The sequence below is a fragment of the Bidens hawaiensis genome, unplaced genomic scaffold (genome assembly GCF_021521415.1).
Source record: "Bidens hawaiensis isolate Kalapana, Puna unplaced genomic scaffold, B.hawaiensis_p1.1 tig00039516_1, whole genome shotgun sequence".
Taxonomy (NCBI): Eukaryota; Viridiplantae; Streptophyta; class Magnoliopsida; order Asterales; family Asteraceae; genus Bidens; species Bidens hawaiensis.
Genome location: NW_027496950.1, coordinates 72,318 through 97,210, shown reverse-complemented (window position 1 = coordinate 97,210; position 24,893 = coordinate 72,318). Strand labels below are relative to the sequence as shown.

Sequence of the window (24,893 nt, the reverse complement as noted above, 5' to 3'; positions counted from 1 at the left end):
CCTACCTAACCTAGCTAACCTCGTTAGCTCGATTAAATTAATTTAACAATCTTCGTTAAATAAGGTGACCCCGCTAGATCTATGAGACTTAAGTAATGAGCTAGTTTATCAAGTACGCTCATTTAACCTCGTTAACTTATTTAACTTAATTCACTAACTTTGTTAGCTATGTTAGTTAGTAATATGATAAATTAACATATATATATATATATATATATATTAGCAGTTAGCCGAGCTCAGTTAAAGAGAGGAATAACAATAAACGGAGAAAGAAACAGGATTTAGGTGAGTTTCTAGCCCCATTCATGTGTTATGTTTTCGAGGCTGTGTGAATACTCGATGTGACTTGTTAATACACTTATCCTAAGTGATAAGTGTATGCCATATGTGATTATGTGAAGATTATAGATGATTGTTTGTCGGTATGTGAACGATCTTCGGATATTGCACGTACCGTTGAGTTATATTTATGAATATGAATGTTATAAACGATATGTATGTATGTTATGAATGAATGTAATAATGAAAGGAAAAGTAAGGATAAAGGGTTGCATTCCCTACTAATATATGCGAAGGATAAAGGGTTGCATACCCTACTAATATATGCGAAGGTTGAAGGGTTGCATACCCTAATAATATATGCGACGTTTATAGGGAGAAATGCTCTTTAAAACGTAATGTATGAATATGAAAGAAAGAAAGTATGCAGGTAAGTAAGTATATTGTAAGTATAGCATAAAAATATAACATATGTATGAAGGTATGAAGTTATGAATGTACTGTATGATTAACTAGAACTCACTCCGCATAGCTGACTTTTAGTATGTACGCAGGTGAGTAGGATGAGGCAGCTCGCTTGAGGGGAACGTGTGGAATTGAATAAAGAGGCTAGTATCGGAAGACTCAAGACGTTTATGTTTAATGTTGTTTATTTTGAAAGACAAGTTGTATACTTAAGACCAGTTTTGAATTGTTATGAAATGTTTTATAAAAGTTTTTATATTCCGTGAATGTTTTATTAACTATGATGATTAGAACTATGTTAATGAGTAAATCCAACGTCCAAATGTGAGGTACCGATAACGGGGCCTTACAAGTTGGAATCAGAGCAAAGTTCGAGAAATTTAAACATCCGACATGCTTAGACTCGAACAGAGAATGGGATTTAAGTAAGAAGATGTCAGTCCAAGAATGCCATGTGTCACCCAAGCAAGCTCAGTAAAGGTAAAGTGTATGGTTAGATAATAATTGTTTATGTTAGCTTAATTACTAGAGAAAGGATGTGTTAGTGATACAGATAGGATTTTTTGCTTGTTTGATTGTTAATTGTTTGAGATTAGAATCAGCACAAATGGACTCATAAATGGAAGTATATAGGACATGGAAGGTAACGTGATCATCTAATCACAACTGGCCACTGTTATTATCTGTTAGCCTTACTATCCTTGTACTATATAGTTCCTGGAGTGATGATGTTTGTGTTTTTCCTTTTAGAATACGATGGCTGGAATGGGAGGAAATGTGGGAACTGGAGACATTGTGAGAGCTGGAGGTCGCGCTGGACGTCGTGGCAGGCCTCGTCTTGTCCAACGACTTAGGTCGAAACAGCTTCCAACACCGGAGATGAAGGAAGTGCAGCTGGAGGAAACCCGAACAAAAATGAAGGGGTTCAATTGGATCCCGCAATTCAAGCAGCCGTTGTTCAAGCTGTAGCCACTGCTGTGAAGAACCTGACTCCCGAAGGAACTGCTCGAAGCCGTGAAAGCACTGCCGAAGGGTCGGGTGGTGATGGTTGGAGAATTGAGGAAGGAGATAGGGAGGCCTCGAGTGGGGTTAAGTCTGTGAAAGTCGATGACAGGAAAAGAGGCCGAGGTGGGTGCAACTATAAGTCCTTCAAGGGATGCGACCAGCCGAAGCTGACTGGTTTGGGAGACGTAATCGCTACTCTTCAAAGGATAACCACTATGGACAAGGTTATCCGCATTAGTGAGTGTCGTCCTGATCAAGCTATCGGTTATGCCACCCAATCGTTTGGTGATGAGGCAATGTACTGGTGGGAGTCGATTGAGCAGAGGAAGAGTCCAAAGGAAATTAAGGCAATGAAATGGGAGGATCTGAAGGAATTGGTCATGAAGAAATGATGTGCTGACACCGAGGTCGAGAGGACGGAGATGAAGTTCCTAAACTTGAAAGCTGAGACGATGACACATCGTGAGTACACCACCGAGTTCAACCAAATGTCTAGGTTGGTACCCGATATGGTCAATACTGAGGCTAAGAGAATCAAGTTCTATGTGAGGGGATTACCACAGAAAGTTCGCATACTGGTCAGGGCGAATAAACCTGCTACTTTTGACTCTACTGTCGAACTCGCATAGATAGTTTATGAGGACCTGGCTGCAGATGATGTTGTTGTTGGGGAAGAGAAGAAGGATAAGAAGTGGGTCGCGCCTGGTAAACGACCGGTACTCAGTTATGGAACTCAAGGGATAAGAAGCCAAAAGGGTGGGAGAAGAGATCATGCAAGACATGTGGTAAAATGCAAGTGGGGTAAGGGATCAGATATTTGTTATAAATGTGGAAAGGTGCATGGAGGAGAGTTCAGGGTAGGGTCAAACGCCTGTTATAAGTGCGGAAAGGTGGAGCACTATGCTCATGAATGCAGGTGAGAAGCCGACATATTTCCGGTGTGGCAAGACGGGCCACATGGCCAGAGAGTGTACTGAAGCTGGAGGAAGCGGGAAGAAAGATGCTGAACCAACAGGGCCAAAGACCAGAGCCTGCATCCTGACTCAAGAACAAGCCAAGCAGATTCCAGATGTTGTCACATGTACGTTTCTAGTAAACGGAATTTCAGCTTCAATATTGTTTGATTCGGGTGTGAACAAAAGTTTCGTAGCGACGCCATTTAGTAAATTAGCTAAAATGAAATGTTGCCGAGTGTCTGAAACCTTTCTAGTAGAAACCGCTAGTGACACTTCGGTTAAAATAATGAAAATGGTTAAATACTATAAGATAGAGTTAGAGGGACATGAGTTTCATGTCACTTTGTATGTTATGACCTTGGGAGGGTTTGATGTGATTTTGGGAATGGATTGGTTGTCTGAGTATGAGGCTCAGATAGTGTCTAAGAGTAGAATGATAAGGTTAAAGTCCTTGGATGGTAGTGCGTTGACGGTCTATGGTGATAAGGAAAGTTCTGAGCTTAATGACATTTCAATGATAAAAGCCTAGGGATTGTTAAGGCGAGAGTGTGGTGCCTACCTGGCGTATGTTGTCAACGCTATGGCCGAGAAGAAAGAACTGAAAGATGTTCCTATCGAGTGCGACTACCCAGAACTATTCCCTGAGGATCTTCCGGGGTTGCCACCGGAGCGAGAGATAGAATTTTAGATAGACTTAGTACCAGGAGCCCAACCTGTCGCGAAAGCGCCTTACCGTCTAGCGTCGTCCGAGATGAAAGAATTGATGTTCCAACTGCAGGAGCTCGTCGACAACGGTTTTATTAGAACAATTGTTTTCCCGTGGGGCGCACCAGCTTTGTTCGTGAAGGAAAAGGATGGAAGCACGAGAATGTGCATAGATTATCGCGAGCTAAATAAGCTTACAGTAAACAATAGATATCATTTGCCAAGGATTGATGACATGTTTGACCAACTGCAAGGTTCAAATTGGTTCTCGCGAATAGATCTCAGATCAGGCTATCATCAGCTAAAGGTGAAAGAGGCATACATCCCTAAAACAGGGTTTCGTACGCGATTTGGACACTACGAGTTTCTCTTAATGTCATTCGGTCTAATGAATGCTCCCGCAGCATTTATGGACATGATGAACAGGGTGTGTCGGCCAATGTTGGATAAGTCAATTATCGTTTTCATCGACGACATACTGATTTATTCAAAGAACGAAACTGATCATGCTGAGCATTTGAGAGAGGTATTGGAGACTCTCAAGGAAGGAAAATTGTATGCTAAGTTTTCGAAATGCGCGTTCTATTTAAGAGAAATGCAATTTCTAGGTCACGTGATAAATCCTGAAGGGATCACCATGGACCCAGCTAAGATTGAGGCGATAACGAATTGAAAGACTCCACAGAATCCGACTGATATACGAAGCTTCATAGGGTTAGCTGGCTATTATAGGAGATTCATCGAAGGTTTCTCCAAGATAGCCGCACCGTTGACCGGTATGACCCGAAAGTCGGTAGTATTCAGTTGGGGAAAGTTCCAAGAGGAAGCTTTTGAGGAATTAAAGAAGAGACTCATGCAAGCTCCGATCCTTGCCTTACCCGATGGTGACAAGGATTTGGTGTTTGTACTGATGCTTCGTATCGTGGATTAGGTTGCGTGTTGATGCAACGAGGAAAGGTGATAGCTTACGCGTCTAGACAGTTGAAAGTCCATGAGAGTACTTATCCGACGCATGATTTAGAACTAGCAGCTATAGTTCATGCTCTTAAGATACGGAGGCATTATCTGTATGGTACTAAGTGTACCATTTGCACATATCATAAGAGTTTAAAGTACTTCCTCGAGCAGAAGGAATTGAACATGAGGCAAAGAAGATGGTTGGAGTTGATTAAGGATTACGACTGCGACATTAAATACTATCCTGGTAAAGCTAATGTGGTCGCCGACGCGCTAAGTCGTAAGAATGAGGAAGTCATTGCAACGGTAAAGTCATACCAGCTGATTATGAATTCAAGTCTTTTTGAAGAAATCATCAAGGTACAGTCAGAGATGTTAGTAGACGAGAAGTTAGTAAAGAAAGAAAGAATTTACGGCCAGCGAGATGAGTTGATGGAAAACACTGATGGTGTTAAGACTAGATTTGACCGTATGTGGATCCCACGCCATGGAGATCTTAGAGGTCGAATCCTAGATGAAGCTCATAAGTCAAGATACTCAATTCATCCAGGAGCTACAAAGATGTACCAAGATTTGAAAAGATATTACTGGTTGCCAGGAATGAAAAACAATGTAGTGGATTACGTTAGTAAGTGCTTAACTTGTTTAGAAGTCAAAGCCGAACATCAGAAACCTTATGGGAAAATGCTACCTCTTGAGTTACCTGAGTGGAAATGGGAACACATCACTATGGATTTCATAACTAAGCTACCTCGTACAGCTAAGCATCATGATACCATCTGGGTGATTGTGGACCGTTTGACCAAGAGTGCTCATTTTCTGCCTATACTAGAGACTATCTCGTCAGAAGCGTTGGCAAGCTTGTTCATTAAAGAGGTTGTGGCTAAACACGGAGTACCGTTATCGATCGTATCAGATAGAGATACTTGGTTTACTTCGAGGTTTTGGAAGAAGTTCCATAAAGCCATGGGAACGAGGTTAAACATTAGCACGGCGCATCATCCTAAAACAGATGGAGAATCCGAAAGGACGATCCAAACCCTTGAGGATATGCTACGTGCTTGTGTTTTAGACTCTGGTGGAAGTTGGGATGATCATCTGCACCTAGCAGAGTTCTCCTATAACAACAGTTACCATTCAAGTATTGGTATACCAGCATTTGAAATGCTCTAAGGTAGACGATGTAGAACTCCCGTGTGTTGGGGAGAGATTGGTCAGAAGGAAATGGGAAGTTTAGAAGTGGTTCAAGAGACATCTTCAAAGTTCGATCAGATTAAAGCAAGAATGAAAGCTGCTCAAGACAGACAGAAGTCGTATGCTGATAAGCGGCGACGACCGATTGATTTTAACGTTGGTGACAACGTGATGCTTAAGGTCTCACCTTGGAAAGAGATTTCTAGGCTGCTTTTTTGGTGAAACAACTTTCTCTTAAACTTCGCTTTACCCTTCTTGTTTGCCATTTACCACGGCTTTGGCTTACCGGCTCTACCTTTACCTGAGTAGTCTTAAGCATCAAATGCAAAGGCAAATCTAAGTCTAACTTTTTCCAGCCGTTCATATCATAGTTCATAACAAATTTGTCAGTAGACCTGTGCAAAGAATTAAACAAACACTAATTTACCAAAACGATATGAATAACAACGATTCCCAAAATGATAATCTATACAAATCTTACGCATTATTTTATCCTTTAGACAATCTTATGTCCCCAATCATATGCACATATAGTAAACGTTTGATTACTTAAACTGGCAAAATCCCCCGGTTGTGGCCTAGTGGTAGAAGTTTGGGTTCTTCAATGAAAACTCAAGTTTGAATCCCACACATGTCACTTTTGGGTTGATGTTGACACTGAATGATTTGAGCTAAGCATTGTGCAACGGTTGTCAGTTCAAACCCTAAGTCTACCTGGGTTTTCGTCATACCATGTGTTACACCAGAAAGTTCTACTCTTGTAATAGCACAACGACTTTCAAGTGGGAATTAGCGATATGGTTTCCCAATGCAACACCCAAACCAAACTCTGAAGCCAGTAGGCTGTAATAAGACAACATAGTATGACCAGAGTGAGGCATTGAGGCTCTCCAGATTTGGAGAGCACGGTATCCTAAATAAAATAAAGTCGATGTTTTAAAAAATTAAAATAAAAAATGAAACTTAAACTTGTTTGGTTGACATTTTAAACATGTTTGTCAGAAAACATGTACATGTTGTATGTATCTATGAGACCATGTTTTTTTCCAAAAAAAAAACAAAAAAAACAAACAAACTCGTATTGGGTACTTTAAACAGAGGCTTCTTACCTTTTGGGTTGTTTAAATAGAGGTTTCTTTTAATTGTTACATTATTATATCAATGAGACCGATACAACGTTGCGCAATTGGACCTAACCCGGTTAGGTTTTCTCGTTAAATCATGAACAAATTATCAATTTACCTATTTAATTAAAAGTATTTTAATAAAAAAGAAAACAAATTAAATTACTATATATTTTATAAAGTATTTAATTAAAAGTAAAATATATTATATACGTGTCTCTCTCTCTCTCTCTCTCTCACCTATACCACCACCTTACCGCCACCAATACCAACATCTGCCAACACTCATCCCCACCTTAAATCCCCTTTTAACCATTGTTGAAGACCATAAGCTTGGGAAATCATTCGCATCCCCTTGTAAGCAACCCTTTAATCATCACAAACAATCCACAGTAGCTCCCGAATCTCCCCGTCAGCAAAACTGGAACCTCACCTCCTCGTCATCACAAATCGGTGAGTCGCATATTTGCAACACCTTAAGCCTCCATCATTGTATCACATATCCACAAATTAGCGGATAACAGATGAGATATTTTAAATCAAGGATCTGTAGATCAGATATTAGGTTGTTACAGCCAATGGTGACGGTGGTGGTCACATGGTGGCTAGATTTGAGACTCTTTATAACCTCAACAATGACGGAGGTTGAAGAGAAAGGAGAAGGCGGTGAGTCCAGTGTGCGCTCTGTATGACGATAATTGTAGATTTGTGATCGGATTCTTCGAGCGAAATTGTGGCATCAGTGAAAGGGAGTTTGTGGAGTTCATCGGTGAAATCGGCGTACGAGGATCTGTTGATCGTGTTTTGGGTTGTTGATTGGTGTTCCATTAGGAAGGAATTGAGAAACTGTGTGGATTTTAGGGTTAGGGCTTGGATTGAGATAATTTGGGGAATATGAGATTTCAAGTTTGTTTTTTGTGTTCTGCGGCTGAAAGAGCCATATTCTCATATTTTAAATAAATGAGGTAATTTGTTTTTTTTAATTTATTAATATTATTTTACTTAAATTGGTAACTTGATCAATTTGCTCTTGACTTAACGAGAAAAACTAATTGAGTTAGGCCTAAAAGATAAACATTGTTGGATTTGTAAATGTAAAGGATAAAACATATCAAATCTAAAGATAAAAGACAAACAGTGAAATTTGGTATAAACATAAAGAACAAATTCTGTAATCATGTGCTTATTTTTTTTCTCACATAAGTTCCCATTTTCTTTCTCGAAGGGCAGAGTGGATAGTACACAAAATTTCCATGGGGCTTGAAAATTCGGAGACCCTAGTGTTACAAAATGCAACACCTATTAACTTTTAATTTTTGATTTTCTTTTTTTTAACGGTCTATTACTTGTTTGATAACATTTAAACTTCCATCAATATCTTTTTTAAACTTCTACCGTGTATGCACAACCAAGAGGTCACCTTTAATCACTATTGCGTCAAAATCAAATAAAATTTGTGTATTTGAAAAGTAAGATATAAATCTCAATCACAATGATCCGTGCGAATTCTACAACAAATAAGTTATATGTAATCCAGCCATGTGTCCGGTATAATCAATCATATATAAAGCATACATACAGACGAGTACAAACTGGAATGAGTCACTATCGCAAACGTAGAAATTGCCTCAAAACATATCCGATTGGTGTTTTGGGCCAGAGTGCGTTTGCTATCAAATAATTTAAGAATATATTGTTAATATATCAGTAGTAAAAGGGCCTGAAACATCAATAACCAGAATCAGGCGAGTGATACGGATTGAGATTTCATATCGCAAGTTTGAGTAAAATTAATTGACTGAATCGTAAATAATTCTAGATCCAATCAAGAAGCTGATTTGCTTTCAAATTGACCAATAATATTGTTAATGTTATTATTATTACAAAAATCGTAGATAAAACATGAGGATTGAGATTATGACTGTGGATGTTATTGCTGCTATTTGAAGAAGATTCTAGGGTTTCACAAATGGTCTATCTGCGTTGCTTAAGTGGCCCAACGTAGTGGCCCATTTTGGTTATGAGAGCATTCCCAACCTATTCTCTAAAATGATGTGAGAGAATTTTATAAATTATACGGTATGGTTATAAGTGGTTGTGAGTAGATGAGAGAAAAAATGTTATACGAGAAAGTTAAATTTCGGTTTCACTATTCACACCGTATAATGTATTAATATTTCTGAAAGTGTTTTTGAATGAAGGAGAGATAAATGATTATGGTAAAAGTATAAAGGTGTATTATTTAATTGAAAAAAGGAGAGAAATTGTTGTGATTTTTAGTGTAATTATATGATATAAATATCTATCTATCTATATAATTGTCTACCATAAAATCCTACGTATCGATCTCACGTCGCTCCCTCCACTTCCTAGAGCCACCAGATTGTTTGATTCTAAAATAGAGGCTTCTCATTCAATCCTTAAATTTCGTGGGTATCCATGGTGTCACATTCCGGCCAAAGGCGGCGGAACATGCCGGGGTGCAACGGATTGCCCATGAACACAAGACATTATTAAAATGACAATATTTAATCAACTCATTAATTCCATTCAATCACAAAAGTAGCACATATCGTTCATACAAATAAACATCAAATACAAGAAATAAATATTGTTCATTCTTCTAGTAACCTAGCGGTATCAAATAGAATGGCGTCTTCAAACTCCAAGTCAAGTAATAATCAAATCTGTAACAATGCATAAAATAATATTTGTCACCACGTATGTTGGTGAGCAATTTCATAGTTTTGAGTATATATAATATGAGTGAAATCCACAAACGTATATGAGACTATAAATTAAAAGCATCAACCGTGGTATATAAAACATACGTAAATGAGGATCCTTTCTAATCGGTAGCAACCGACATACTCGGATAATGATGCCCTATGCTACTTGCACAAGGCTAAGTAGTTAGGGGAGCGTATGATCATACTTATTGCGTTTCATAACAACATAAAATAAACACTCGTGCACGTAAAGCATATGAAATATATAACACACAATAGAGCAAGTATTTTAAGTATCATACACCCTAGAGTTTGTGGTTTGAAGATAGAGTATTATAAATCGTTCTTGTTTTAGATAAGTATGCATGTTACCCCCAAAGTATAAAAGTGAAAACGGGGGATGAAATGTACTCACATGAAATAAGTAACTTGAAGGATAGTTTGCGATAAAACGGGGGAAGGGTAAGTTCAACGGGCAAGACCTAGATTAAAAGGGTCTTGAGTTAGTAGATGGGTTTGGAAGCTTTAAAGTAAAATAACTTGACATGTAACATAAATAATTTAAGTTTGAAGGCTAAAATGTAAACACACAAGGAATTAAAGTAATCATTTTTGAAAAGTAAGTTTACTCGAAGTCGAGTCTCGGTATCCGATTTATTAGTTTTTACTTAACCTTTGTTAAGTAAATATTTGGGTATAATTGCAATTTTGCAAAGTTAATTAGATACCAAAACGAGACTTTACGAGTGTTCAGATTTTTCGGTTCGAGTCTTGATAATTGGTCATGCTTGAAGCCGAGTTTCCAAAATGTTATGAGATAACTCAATGAAATCAAAAGAAACTAAACCAAGTGTGTAGTTATATTAAGAAGAACCTCGGCGTCCGTTAAGCGAGTGTTTGGTTTTGTCGGTCCAAACTTATTATAAGATCAAGTTAGATTCAACATACCAAGTGTTTTGAGAAAATAATTTAAAATTAATTTATAAAATAGTTTTAGAGAAAATATGAGATTCGGTGGCTCAAAACACACTAGTGTATCTTAAGCGAGTGAACTCAGTTTAGTTCAGTCTTGGTTCGATCCTTGACTCGGAATAAAACGGAGGATGGTTGTCACATACCCAATACCATAGAACTTATTAAAATGAACTTAGAAACTATAATACACAATTCATACTTGTAACATATTAATAAATCATTTTAAATATAAAGTACTTAAACAAGAGTTCGGTTTTGGTTTGGCTCTTAACTCGTAATGAAACCGAAAATGGTGGCTACATATCCAATACCATAGAACTCATTATTATAAACTTAAAAATAATAATACATAAATATTTCATACAATATGTTAACAATAAAGTATTTAAACAAAAGTTGGGTTTTGGTTTCGGCTCTTAACTCGGGATGAAACCGAAAATGGTGGCCACATACGCAATACCATTGAACTATTAAAAATGATTTGAAAACTAAATGTAAGTAAGGACTAAACAATACTGATGAGCCTAAACAAAATTAAAGCATAAACTTAAGCATAAGTTAAGTATATATCAAGAACTATAATAGTCCTCCATGTAGCCTTGCCTTATAGCACAACACTTCAACCGACCGTGACCGGAGAAGTGAAAGCCGAAGGAAACAAGGGTGAATATTGTATATATGTTGCAACATCAAGCTTTAAGTAACAAAAATTAGTTAGAACAAGGTTTGCATTAGTTTGACCTTAAGTAATCAAATTAACAAGAGGTTGAAGATAAACACTTAGGTTGAGAGAAAGTTTGGAGAGAATACTTAGATCTAGATTGGGAAGAGTTTGAGGTGAAAGAGCAAACCCAAATGGGATGTATTGGCCTTGTTTATATAGGGAAAGAGTGATGGGTTGGTTATAAAGTTTCTTTTAATGTTTGCATGTAAGTGGGTAATTTAAGTTGGACAAACAAGGTGTAAATAAACAAATATAAGTTACATCCAATATTTCATTAATAACGACGGATCCAAAAAATCAAAACGAGTCAGGTTTTTGATACAAATATAAAAATATAAGTTAAACCGAAAATGACAAATGTTACACGTCATAATCGTTGTCCTGCCTCATCTTGCCTTACTTCAATCATGAAACCCTAACACACACGGATCTAAATCATCTATCGCAACTCTATATTCCTGCCTCCTTTCTATTTAGTTCAATACAATGTAAACAAAGGCTCCATAGTTGGATTCAAGGTTAGTACACTCCAATTGATTCGTCTTTGGCAGCTAATTGATGATTTCTAACCCTAATTCAGTCTTAGCGGCCGCAAGTCCTTAACTAGCCATCTTCATTCGTTTTTGATTAATTTGAGGCTACTACAATGGTGTATCTAATAAACGTTGTACTTTCGTTATATGAATCCAAATCCGAGACAGTATTGATTTCAAGTATTTTAGGTCTTTTACGATCCAATTTTTGAAGATTTTTTATTGTTTGTGGTTATGTTTCTTGATTAAAGTTTACAAATCTTGAATTTTGATGAATTGGTATTGTTTGTTTGTTTGTTTGGGTTTAGGTGATTGGGAGCAGATATGGCTGGGAAATTGAGCAGGGGCGGAACAAGTGTCAAACACTGCCACTAATACGACTGTTGCTGCTGCGGTTGCACCGGTGGTAGTTGAAGCCAATGATCATCCTGAAGGTAATGTGAATCTGGTTGAAGAACGGAAGGTGGGTTTTGGGCTGAATTTGAATTATTCGATTTAAATTCGAATATTTAAATGCATCCAGAGACTAACGTTAATGCATTAACCACTGCCCTAAAGAGGGTAGCATTTGCTCTGTTGCTCCCTTGGATAGAAAGACAACTTGATAAAAATAGGGCTATGCAACTCAGGGGTCTGTATGATCGATTGAAGGTATAATTTAGGGCAAACATATATTTTTGTTTGTTATTGTAATTAACTTATTATTATTAGCTCATTATCAAGTTATTGCTATGCTGAATGGTTATGTTATTATTAACAGAGTAACGACATTCACAAAAAGGACGTTGTTCAGCATGTGAAAAATCTTGTAAAGGAATATATGATCAAGATGGCCGTCTGTAAGTTAAAATTTGGGTAGGTAAAGAAAAATTAATGTGGTCTGATTTTTACATAGAATGAAAGTCAACATGTTAAACGAACCGGACGAGTGATCCGGGATTATGCCATGTGGATACATTAACGAGCAGAAACGAACGAACTTAAATAAAACCTAAAGTAACAAACATAAGTGGATTTAAATAGATGAACGTTCAAGAACATAAACGAACAACACGTGTGTTCGTGTTCTTTCGTTTATATAAGCCAAGTTCCTGTCGAACAATTCACTGAATGTTCAGTTCGCTTACATGTTATGTTTTTCTTTATAAATGTTTGAAGTCTTTTTTTTGGGTGAAACTACAATTATTATATTACAAAAAGTAAATGATTGTTCTTACATGCACTTAGAAGAACAATGTAACAAACTTTTTAAAGTTGTTACCTGTACATGCAAGCACCTTTATAATCTTTTAAAATATTATATATTTATATATATATATATATATATATAAATTGAGTGAAATTAGGGATTAATGGAGTTACACCTTCACTTCTCGCTGTAATATCACTTCTCACAAGATCCATCCCTTATATACATATATATATAGGGTTAGTATCAATTAAGAACTGATATATCTTTTAAGAACTTAGAGAACTAATCTAGACCATAGATCATTTGATCAATGGCTTTAAAGAATGGTGGCATAAGTGTAATTACATGTAAAATCATGGACAATAATTAAGATTGAAAAGGGTAGTATGGAGAGTAAATTTATTGTCATTCTTCGTATCTATACTATATATAATGAGGGAAAGATAGGCAAATTACGACGTTTAGTTTTAAGTAAATTACAAAACTTAATACATAACTTACAACCTAACAAAGCATGTTGAAAAGGGCACTATTGTCTTTTGAATGATATTATCACGTGCATTTCCAATTCATTAAAAATATTTACAATTTTTCCCCCTTAACTTTAATCATTTTTTTATAAATTTAAACAATAATTACAGTTATAAACCTTAATCCTTTACCTATATACTCTTTTTATTTTCAATTTTAACCCAACTTCCACCGCGAAATTTGAACAACCATAACTTTTTTATACGTTAATATTTTTTATAAAACATTGCACCATAAAAATAAGCATTTTATTATCTTTAATTTGAGTATCGTATTGCTATAGTCAGTTAAAAAAATAACATTTTATGTATGTGTGTTTGCGGTTTGCTTCTGATGGTTTTTAAATTAAACCGTGAGCCAAAACTTTAGCAACGTCTTTTTGTCGTCGAAAACCGAAACCACCTCGTTGAAAAATGAAATCTGTTGGCCAAAGGTTAAAGAAAAAAATCAATCGTGAAATCAAACCAATAACCAGCTTGAAATATTTCACGGTTTCAAACATAACAATGAACACACTAGGGGTGGCAATCTTGACCCAAACCATTTCAAATGAGTCAATTTGAGTTGTTTTAAAAGTTAAATGAGTTGTTTTTGGTAAAAAGTTTTAACTAAATAGGTCAATATGACTCATTTGAAATTCCATTCTTTTATTTTCGGGTCAAAATGAGTCAACAAATTCAAAGAAATGGGTCGATGTGGGTTAGTGTCCTAAGGAAAGGTGACAGGTTTCGGATCGGAACGGGTTTTCGTACAAGACAGGTTTCGGCACGAAACGGGTTTCAAATTGGAACGGGTTCGGTTCAGGTTTCAAGCCAACACGAGTTTTCACCCATGACGTGTTGGGTTTTGGTTTCTTTTGTTTCTTTCTGGTCGATTCTGGACTCGTTTTTGTTCGGTTTGAATTCTTTTAGTTTCGCTTTGATTGATTTTTTCGATTTCGATTGATGTGGTCCGGTTTTAACTTTTTGTTTCTTTGTTTCATTTTCGTCGATTTATTCGGTTTTGGTTCGATTCTAGGTGGTTTTTTTTAATGGAACGAGGACAACGCACGAAACATTTTAGTGTTTTTACTTTTTTTTGTTTATGATTTATATTTTGAGTTATAATTTTTTTTTATTATTTTTGAATATTTTTTAAGGGTTTTTGATCTTAATAGAAAACTCCTAAAAAAATTCGAAAAAATAATTAAAAAAATCTAACTTAAAATATAAAGAAAAAAGGAAAAATCTAAAAAAACTAAAATGTTTCCGCTGTTATTCTCGTTCACACAAAAAAAACCCTTAAAACCCGGTTCGACCCTAACTTATTTCGACCCAAACCAAAACAACCTTTTTTTTAATTGACCCGTTTTGACCCAAACTCATTCTGGCTAATACTCGTTTTGACCCATGACTCATCTCAACCCATGACTCATTCGACTTAACCCAACCCATTTGCCACCTCTGAACACACATAAACTAGCTTGTAATTTGATTACCAAAGCCGTGTTTTCCACAGCATCACGCGAACACCCGTCTAGTATCCTATTATTACTCAAAATCACCACTCCTTCAAAATTTAATTTTCTTTCTCTACTAAACGGTCCCACACGGTGATTCTAAAATGAATCCCACCACGTGTGCATCCATGTTTCACTTTGTTTAGGAGTAGATTGTTTTATCATATTAACAAAATATACTGAATAAAAAAATAAGTTATAACATTAGGTAATTTTTTTCCTTAACTTAGTGGAAGTTTTATTCCGTATGCTAGTGAATTTGACACCATAATATATAATTGGTTGTAAGCTTTGATATGAAATTCATATTTATTGATTGTCATTTGGTTTTTGAAGTCAATACTCAATATTAAGACTTTCATCAAATTTTATTCAAAGCTACACATATGTAGGTTGGACATTTACATATATGTAAAATAGCTTACTTACATATATATATATATATATAACGTTTACACATACGTAAATAGATATTTTACATATGTGTAAACCACTACTAGAAAAGGGAAAAGTTTCCTAAATATTTTTCTGACAAAATACCGACAAACACAAATTCCCACAATTCAACGGAAATTTTCCGACAAAAAAAATGAGAAAAATAAACATTGAATTTTCAGACAATCATCCTACAAAATACTTTCAAATTAAATTTTCTCGTAATTCCGTCGCTACTTTTCAAATGATTCTGAGCTTTTATCGACAAATTTGCCATTTATTTAATAATAAGTTAAATCTAATAAGTTACATATGAAAAATAATAATATTTTTAGGTTTTGTCGGAAATTTGTCGAAATCATTAAAAGACTTCCTACATTTTTCCGACAAAAGTTATGAATACTACTAATTTATTCTATTATGATCATTTCTAAAGTTAATCGACCAGCTATATAATAACTGCATAATTAATATTTTTTAACATTTTGTCGGAACATAGTCGAAAATATAAAAGTTTCGACAAATTTTCCGACAAATATTAAAACAATTTGTTTAAGTTATTTTATTAAATTTTCAACAAATCTAATCGATTATTTTAAAAAAGAAAAATATATTATTTACTAGTAGCAATAATTGAATACTTTAGTATATTAAAAATATCAATTTATAAGTAATAATATTTTTTATAAATATTTTAAATAATTTATTATTTATTATAAATTTAATAATTAAATACTTTAGTAATAAAAGAATATTATATTGTTATGAACACAATATTAAAAAATTTAAATTTAATAATTTGAACTATATTTGTATTTACATAAGGTGTGTACATATTTCATATGTGTGCACGTGTAGGAGTGTGTATGCATATGTGAGTAATTGTATGTGTATGAGTGTGTTAATGCATATGTGTTAGTAGTGTATGTGTGTAAGGCCCCGTTACCGGTAGCCCTACTTTCGTGTTGGATTTACTCATAAACGCAGTTCTAAATATCAGGGTTAATTAAAACATTCGCGGAATATAAAAGCTTTCATAAAACATTTCATAACAAAACACGTATTGTCTTAAAACATCATTTTGTCTTTCAAAATAAACGAAACATTAAACTTAAACGTCTTGAGTCTTCCGATGCCAGCCTCTTATTCAGTGCCACGTGTCTCCTCAAGCGAGCTGCCTCATCCTACTCACCTGCGTGCATACTAAAAGTCAGCTACGCTGAGTGAGTTCTAGTTAATCATACACTATACAATACACATAAACTTATATTCTTTCATTCATACTTTCATACTTTCTTTTGTATTAACTTACTTTCATATCTTACGTTATAAAGAGCATTACGCCCTACATTCCTCGAGTATTATTAGGGCTCGGCACCCTCCTTCCTCGAGTATTATTAGGGCTCGGTACCCTCTTTCCTCGAGTATTATTAGGGCTCGGTACCCTCTTTCCTCGAATATTAGTAGGGTTCGGTACCCTAGTTCTCGAATATTAGTAGGGTTCGATTCCCTCTTCGTTACCATACAACCATACATCATACCTCGAGTATTATTAGGGCCCGGTACCCTCTTCGTAACCATACAACCATCATTTCCTTCTTTTATTAACTTTATCACATTCATACACATAAGCATACATATCATACTTACCTTATACTTAGCGTTACAACCTGACAGTACGTGCAATATCCGAAGATCGTTCACGTACCGTCAAGCCATCATTCATACATATCACATCATTCACATAAGGCATACACTTATCTCTTAGGATAAGCGTATTAACAAAGATATCGAGTATGCACACAGCCCCGAAAACATAACACATAATTGGGGCTAGAAACTCACCTGAATCCTGTTACGCTCTCCGTTAATCGTTATTCCCTTCTTGAGCTGTGCACGGCTAACTGTATAATATTTACATGTATCAGTTAACTACTACTACTCATGTTGTATTTCTATCTTTATATAACCCACAACGAACGGGGGTCCGGGGGCAGCGCCCCTGGCAGCGGGGTCTAGGGGCGGCAGCCCCTAGCAGGGTCCAAGGGGCAGAGCCCCTGGCTGGGGTATAGCTGCCAGGTCAGCTTGGAAAAATTTTATTTCCATTAACTGTCTTAACACATTTTTCATTAGGTTTTTAATTTATTTTCTAATCGAACTTGACTTTAGGCGAAGTTAAACCTTAGGCGAACTTAGCTTTAGGCGAAGTTAAACCTTAGGAGAACTTAGCTTTAGGCGAAGTTAAACCTTAGGCGAACTTAGCTTTAGGCGAAGTTATCAATCAGGCGAACTTGCTTGCAAGCGAAGTTAAGCTTGCAGGCGAAGTTAAGCTTTGCAGGCGAAGTTATGGCTTTGCAGGCGAAGTTAAGCTTTTGCAGGCGAAATTATCAGTTCAGCTACGGGTTTGGTTTTTATCAAGCATTTTGGCGATTTTAATACCCTTGTTATGGTTCGACATCACCCCCTACGTTCCCTAACCGTTTTCGTTCGTATATATATCCCGTATATACTATAAAGCTTGGACCTTTAAGGTAAAAACGTTCGATACTACGTAAACTTTAAAGGTCAAGAACATACCTTTTATACGTTCGGTGTGGTCGCGGTTTGTTTGGTTATCTCGTATATTGAAGATCTAATAATGGTCGGCTTGATTCTTGGTCTCGGATGTCTCTCTCTCTCTCTCGGCCGAATATGGTGTAGTGTATGTGTGTGTTTTTGAGTGTGTAGAGATTATGATGGAAATGAAATGAGGGTTTAGGGTTTTAGGTTGGTTTAGGGGATATTTATATCCCTTAAAGCCCATGGACCTAAGGCCCATTCTCATTTAACCCATCTTAATTAATCTAAGTCTATGATCCGTTATTTACTCGACATTAATTAATTAATAACGCGAAATCACTAAACGTAACTTTCTTTATTTAACATTATAAATTTTAGGATGTTGCAATGTGTATATGACATGTATGTGTGTTGTGTTGTGTTAGTGCTTGTGCTATTGTATGTATGTGTATGAGTATAGGCATATGTATAATGAAGGTCTGCTATAAGTATGTATTAGTGTATGTATATATTCATGTGTGTTTCCTGCATATGTACGTGTAGGAGTGTATATGTTAGTGCATGTATGTGTATGCGTGTATTAGTGTGTGAGTGTATGTGTTAGTGTTTGTACGTGTAGGAGTGTTTATGTCTGTATGCGTACGTGTTAGTGCGTGTACTATTATATGTATATGTATGAATATAGGCATATGTATGAGTGTGTGCTATAAGTATGCATCAATGTATGTATGTGTATAAATGTGTGGTTAATGTTATTGTATATGTATATGTGCTAATGTGTTTGTGTATGTGTACACACGTGTATTTATATGTATGGATATGTGTTAGTGTGTGTGCTAGTGGAAAAGAGGACGGTGCGGTGATGTGGCAGGTTACTCTGACATGAATGGTGGTGGTGCCCCAACGTTACTCCATAACATTCAGCCATAGGGTATGTTTTTGTATGAGTATATATGCATATGAATGAGCAGGACGATAAGAGGGACAGAGAGATAAAAGATCCAATACAATAATCCCTTATCATACAATAGGTACGCGAGAACTTCTAAACTTTATCAAAACTTTTGAACTTTTTTAAACACTCAGAACTTCTTAGAACGTTTTAGAACGTTTAAAGATGTTCATTTTTTATTAACACCCAGAAATTCTTTGAATGTATTAGAACGTTTAAATATGTTCATTTTTGGTCAGAACGTTTAAAGATGTTCTTTTTTGTTAGAATCTTTAAGGTCTTCAGTTTTGTTTTAGAACGTTTAAACATAATATTTTGAACCCTAATCAGAGCTCGATTGAGTGCATTATTTCTGCAATTCCATAATCGATTGATGAGTCTAAATACTTCTACACATCAATTCGATTGATTAAATCATCATTTTGGTGTTTATTTTGGTCAAGCGTTTAAACTTTGAGCAGAACGTTTAAACATGAACCCTAATCATAGCTCAATTAAGTGTGTTAATCTGTATTTTCATAATCGATTGATGATTCTAAAGCCTCTTACACATCAATTTGATTGATTAAATCATCAATTTTTGATCAATTTGAAGATTTTTAATGTTCAGTGACGTTCTATTTCAATTTTGGTTTTTGACTTTTGAGATTTCATATTGTAAGTTGTGATTAGAGTTTAGAAATGGGATGAGATATATTAAGGAGTTCAGAATTTGGATCGGAATCGATTTTAAATCGATGAATTTGATCGCGAACTATTGTTTGGGTTATTCACGAAACTGCCACCGCGTGAAATTAACATCGACGTTCAAAAAGCGTACCTAATGTATGATAACTGATTATTGTACGTTAACCTCCCTCTCTCTCTCTCTATATATATATATAGGGTAGAGTTAACGTAAAAAACAATAGTTTTGTGAGAAGCATAAGAATAGATGTGGACCTTTGGATCTAGAATCTAGTGATTGAAATTAGAGGTGCACAAAAAACCCAAACACGGAACCGGACCCGAAATAAAATCTCAGAACCGGTTTTTTTTAATACCCGGGTTTTTAATACCCGACCATACCCGTAGGGTACGGACATAATAATATTCGATAGCTTGTTTGTAATTTTCATAATATTATTTATAAATGTAACTAGTGAAAAACCAAAAAGTCTGGATATTTCCCAAAACTAAACCATTTGGCGCTAAGTTTCCCCCCCTAAATTGAAACCCTTGGCGCTAAGTCTCTCCCAAAATTAAAATCCTAGCGCCTTCAATTCTCTTCACAAATCCCTTGCCTCCTCTTCTCATCACCTAATCCCTATCTCGTTGCACCGTATTCTGGACATCGTTCGAGGTTTTATTGTGGTTGAATCCTATTTGAGGTACGCCTCTTGATTTTGTGTTCATTAAGTATCCAATTAGTTGTTAATAAGTAGATTTCTTAGTTTCCTTGTGGATAGGCTGTTTAAGGGTGAATGCTATAGGAGCGTAATTTGTATATGTTGATGTTGTGCCTTCTTTTTTAAAACGATCTAGATTAATTAGCCACATCAGTTTTATTTTATTGACATTTTGTAGAAGTTAATCTATAAAGAAATTACTTGCTTCATTTGTTCTGTTCTAGGACTAAAGTGGTGCACAACTAGCTTTTAGTATGTAAACCATTTTTGTAATGAAATGTGCTTTTACATTAAAGGACATGGATGATTATTGTTAACATGCTTTAATTGTTTATATTTATTGTTAGGTTAGTACATATATGTAGGCATTTACTGTATGGTTAGTATGTATGTGTATTCTTATTTTAAGTTATAACAGGTAGTGGAATTGTAGTTAACAGGTAAAAATAATTGAGTTTGAAAGGAGAGTGGATGCATCTCATTTCTTGGATTTTGCAAACGACAATGCTGATGATGAAATAGTTTATTCTGACCACTCTTTAAACGTTGATGAACTTGATTGTTAAGAAGATAAATTATTTGTTTTCAAACTTATTACTATTTGGTGACCACTTTTATGGTGATGGTACTTACACATTATATTATTTTCAATCTTATGTTTTGTTTAGTGTTCGTGTTTTATTAAATGCAGGTTGTATACAATATGGATGAGAGTGGTGGGGGTGCTGGTACTCGTGGGGTTGGTGCTGGTACTTGTGACGGAAAGTCAGCTCTAGCGAAACATGGTGGTAGTGGTACTCGCGATATTCATATTCAGGAGCCTAATTCTCGCAGAAGTGCTCGTGGTAAGGATGATGGTGATAATAGGTGGATCTTACGCATGAGGAGAAAGTATGTTTCTAATTTTAAAATTTTAATATTTTTATTTTTGTTGATTATGATTATGTTTTATTTCAATATCATAGGTATGGATTCGGACGTGTTCATAGGAGTGCTGGTCAAATACAATATCAGAAACTCGATGGAGATTGGATCACCTTTAAAAAGATCCCACATAGTGTTTTATGGGATATGTTTAATACCTTTCGGGTAAATATCAATATATATTTGTATATGTTATAATTATTTGTTTAATTTGTTAGTTATATCTTTATTTTTTTTGTAGACACAGTGGAGATGGGACACATGAGATGACCAACACATTTTTTGAGAGATTCGTTAACGTATTGATGAACATTGCATCCGCCTGGTAAGCTAATCAGATTTAAATTTTTTTGTAACCGGTTGTGTAACACTTATTAATATTTGTGTAGGAGAAACGAAAGGGAGGACCGATGTGCTATTAATTTGTCTTTGTTGATACCCATGCCAACAAAGAGACTATGAAGAGATTGCGCGATGGGGAATCCATTAATGACTTGGAGCAGTTAGAGTTCGTCACAACACGATCAAAAGAATCATTTGTAAGTTATCATTTATATATATGTTATTATTGTATTAACTTTGATTACAAAGTTACTTGTTTTGCATTGATGAAAATGTAGACATCGATCCATAAAGAACTTGAGAAAGAGTATGGACAAGACAAAGATTAAAATTCGGATCGGGATGAGTTTGTTGTGTGGGAGCGTTTGCATCACAAAAGTTGTGACTGGATGTTTGGGATAGGATCTTCTGATCCACATTTTGTGGTGACTGGGTCACCGTCATTACTTTGCGAGTTAGTTTCACATGGTGATGCTCGAAAATCGCATGAGAATTGTTATATTATTCTTAAGTCACATATATTTTCAGTTTACACATTTTAGGTTTGTCTACATATTTTTTTATGTGTGTGAATTCTTTTTGTTTACATTCAAGGTCAAACGAACATGATCTTAGCTTATAATCGGCACATTGTAGGTTTGACATGTACCTATTTTAGTCATTTGGTACTTGTTTTCTAGTATTAGGTAAAACATTTTTTGTTAAATTACTATATAAATTGGGGCCACCATAGTAGAGATGTTCAAAACGGTTTGGGATTAGAAACCGGAACCGGTTTCTAACCGGTTCCTATAATCAAAATCCCCTTTTAAACCGGTTCCAGGGTCGAACCGGTTAGGGAACCGAACCGGTTCTCCCACCCTCGGACCCCTAACCTATGGAACCGGTTCTTACCGGTTCCTAAACCGGTTCCTACACTGTAACCGGTTCCAACCGGTTACAGTGTAAAATTTTTATTTTTTTTTCGTTTTTCGTTTGCAATTTGGATTCTAAACTACGATTCGTATTTGTATAGCATGAAAAATAGACAAAACAATTAACATAAAATTCATTTTATTTACTTTAAAAAGTTCAAAAAAAAAAAAGTTACATGTTTTAAAATCTTCAAAAACAAACTAACAAAACATTAAACTTATAAATATAAAGTTGTGACATATTATTTCTAGAAAAGTCTTCTTGTTCGTCGTAATTATTGAGCGGCGACTTCTTCCTCGGAATTACTTGTAGAAATGCCTTCTTGTTCGTCGTGCACTCGAACATCAAGTGGTGTTTCATCTTCGAGAGTGGTTACGTGTTGAATACGATCGATTGAGTCCAAGTGATCCTATAAGCAAATGCACATCTCCACCGACTCCGAATTTAGTCTTGTTCTTCTCACCGATATTACCCTGCCACTAAGAGAAAAAGCGGATTCCGAAGCTACCGTAGAAGCTTGGACGGTTAGTAAATCACGGGCCATGGTGGCAAGAATCGGAAACTGGGTTTCCTTTACCTTCCACCAAGCCAAAACATCAAAAGTGCCATATTCCTCTTCGGATAAACCGGTAGAGTAATCATATGCACTATACCTTCCTAGTTCGCTTGAAGGGTTTTACCCCTTTGTTTTTTAGCCGTTACGTTGCGAACGGTGTTCATAAGGCTAATCATGGGATCTCGTACTCTAGTAGCACTTGAACTTGATGAAGACCCCCCGGCGTAGGCATGTGTATGTTTGACCCATATTTATTTAAATAAAAGTCATACATAAATTTAAAATTCAAGTTAAAATAATTTTTTGCCTCTGTTGAAAAGTTTGGGTCAACTTCATGCATATCTAAGCCTGAAAAAATTTCGTCTATAACACATTCAACCCCCGTAACATTTAACATTGGGTTTAAAGCGGCGGCGCAAGTAAAAATCGGTGGCAATTCAAGAAAGTATTTTTTTTAATTTAAACTTCATTGGTAATATGATGTTTGAAAACATTGGACTTTTATTTTCAAATTCTTTAAGATTGTTAACGATTAAAAATAACTCCGAAAGAACCAAGGGACTTGCCGGATAATACGTTCCCGATAGTTTCGTAGTTGATGTTTTAAAAACTTCAAGAAAAGTCGATAAGTCATTGATAATTTCCCATTTCTCATTTGAAAAGGGGATTGCCAAATCATCCTCGGCAAGACTAGAATGAAACATTTGTAAAGTTTCTCTTTGTTTCAAAGCACTTTGTAACATTATGCAAGTGGAATTCCATCGATGAGGTACATCTCAATTAGCTCCCAAAGCTTTTCTTTCCGTATCTTTACAAAATTTTCTATATTCCATTTGTCTTTTTTTACTTTTCTTAAAAACTTCATGTAACATTATTCTAAAATCGTTTATAACCGATGTAACCTCATCCGAAGCAAGTCCGTCTTGCACGATTAAATTAATGATATGTGCAACACACCTTGAGTGAAAAAATACACCATTGCAAATCGGCGTATATTTTAATTTTAATTTATCAACCGCCGATGTATTATTCGACGCGTTATCAAATGCCATTGAAAATATTTTATTTTCTAGTTTATAAGTTTTTATAACATAATCTAAAATTTCAAACAAATTATCTCCCGTATGTGGATACTCAAAGAGTTCGAAAGCAATGGTGCGTTTCATCATTTCCCACGATGACGGGTCTACCCAATGAGCGGTGACACAAAGATAAGATTCGGGTAGATCATGTGGAGCCGACCAAACATCACTAGTTAAGTTTATTCCCGTATTTATATTTTCAAAATATGCAATTAGTACCTCTTTGGCCTTCTTCCACAATTTTAAACAATAACGTTTAAGAGTATGACGACTTATGTGAGTGTATTGTGGTTGAAGCGTATCTCGAATCATGGCGGTTAAGCGAGGGTTGTCGAAGTGGCTAAATGGCAAAGCTTCTTGAATCACAAACTTCGTCATACGATCTTGAACTCGATCAATTTGGTATGTAAATATTCCGCATTCACTATCCATTTGCGTTTGTTGCGAATCGACGTTCTTTTTCAACGCCTTGCAATACGGTTTTTCGATGTGTTTCTTCAAATTTGAATTCGAAATTGGGTTTAAATAAATCCCACAAAACTTGCACCGAGCCTTCATTGAATGGTCACTCAATTCAACCAAATCCCAATTGCACCAAATCTCTTGATTACGATTATGAGGTACAATACGAACGAAACGTGGTTCGGCGATGGAACCTTGACCAACCGATGATTGTGAGGCAGCCATAACAACAAATATGAATATAGAAGAAGAGAAAACAAGAGATTAGAGAACTCAAAACGTTGTAATAGCGTTTTTTTGTATTTTTTTGCGTTCGGGTTTGCGTTTTGAGTGTTGTGATGAACCCATGACACCAAATACCTATTTATACTAGTAGTGGGGTGATTGGGGGAGCCAAAAAACGGCCATTTT

At 35.7% G+C, this 24,893-nt stretch overlaps 1 protein-coding gene across 6 annotated transcripts; it reads left to right on the top strand.

Moving 5' to 3' along the window:
- Nucleotides 1-19,917: 19,917 nt before the first annotated feature.
- LOC143591300 (uncharacterized) lies at nucleotides 19,918-22,195 on the top strand. Of its 6 annotated transcripts, none has more exons than XM_077071547.1 (4): nucleotides 19,918-20,183; nucleotides 20,893-21,290; nucleotides 21,367-21,450; nucleotides 21,515-22,195. In XM_077071547.1, the coding sequence occupies exons 2-4, from the start codon at nucleotides 20,905-20,907 to the stop codon at nucleotides 21,585-21,587; spliced, it is 543 nt and encodes a 180-aa protein (XP_076927662.1). In that variant the 5' UTR covers nucleotides 19,918-20,183; nucleotides 20,893-20,904; the 3' UTR covers nucleotides 21,588-22,195. The 6 variants fall into 6 exon arrangements, 3 of the variants coding, with proteins under 3 accessions (XP_076927662.1, XP_076927661.1, XP_076927663.1); XM_077071546.1 differs by having other exon boundaries at nucleotides 20,870-21,290; XR_013145637.1 differs by lacking the exon at nucleotides 19,918-20,183 and having other exon boundaries at nucleotides 20,833-21,092; nucleotides 21,167-21,290; nucleotides 21,579-22,195.
- Nucleotides 22,196-24,893: the final 2,698 nt, after the last annotated feature.

Coding starts and splice junctions, on each gene's coding strand:
- LOC143591300 (XM_077071546.1), top strand. CDS start 20,887: ATGCAGGTTGTATACAATATGGATGAGAGTGGTGGGGGTGCTGGTACT. Junction 21,291..21,366: donor ATATGTTTAATACCTTTCGG/GTAAATATCAAT, acceptor TTTTTTTTGTAG/ACACAGTGGAGATGGGACAC. Junction 21,451..21,514: donor ATGAACATTGCATCCGCCTG/GTAAGCTAATCA, acceptor ATATTTGTGTAG/GAGAAACGAAAGGGAGGACC.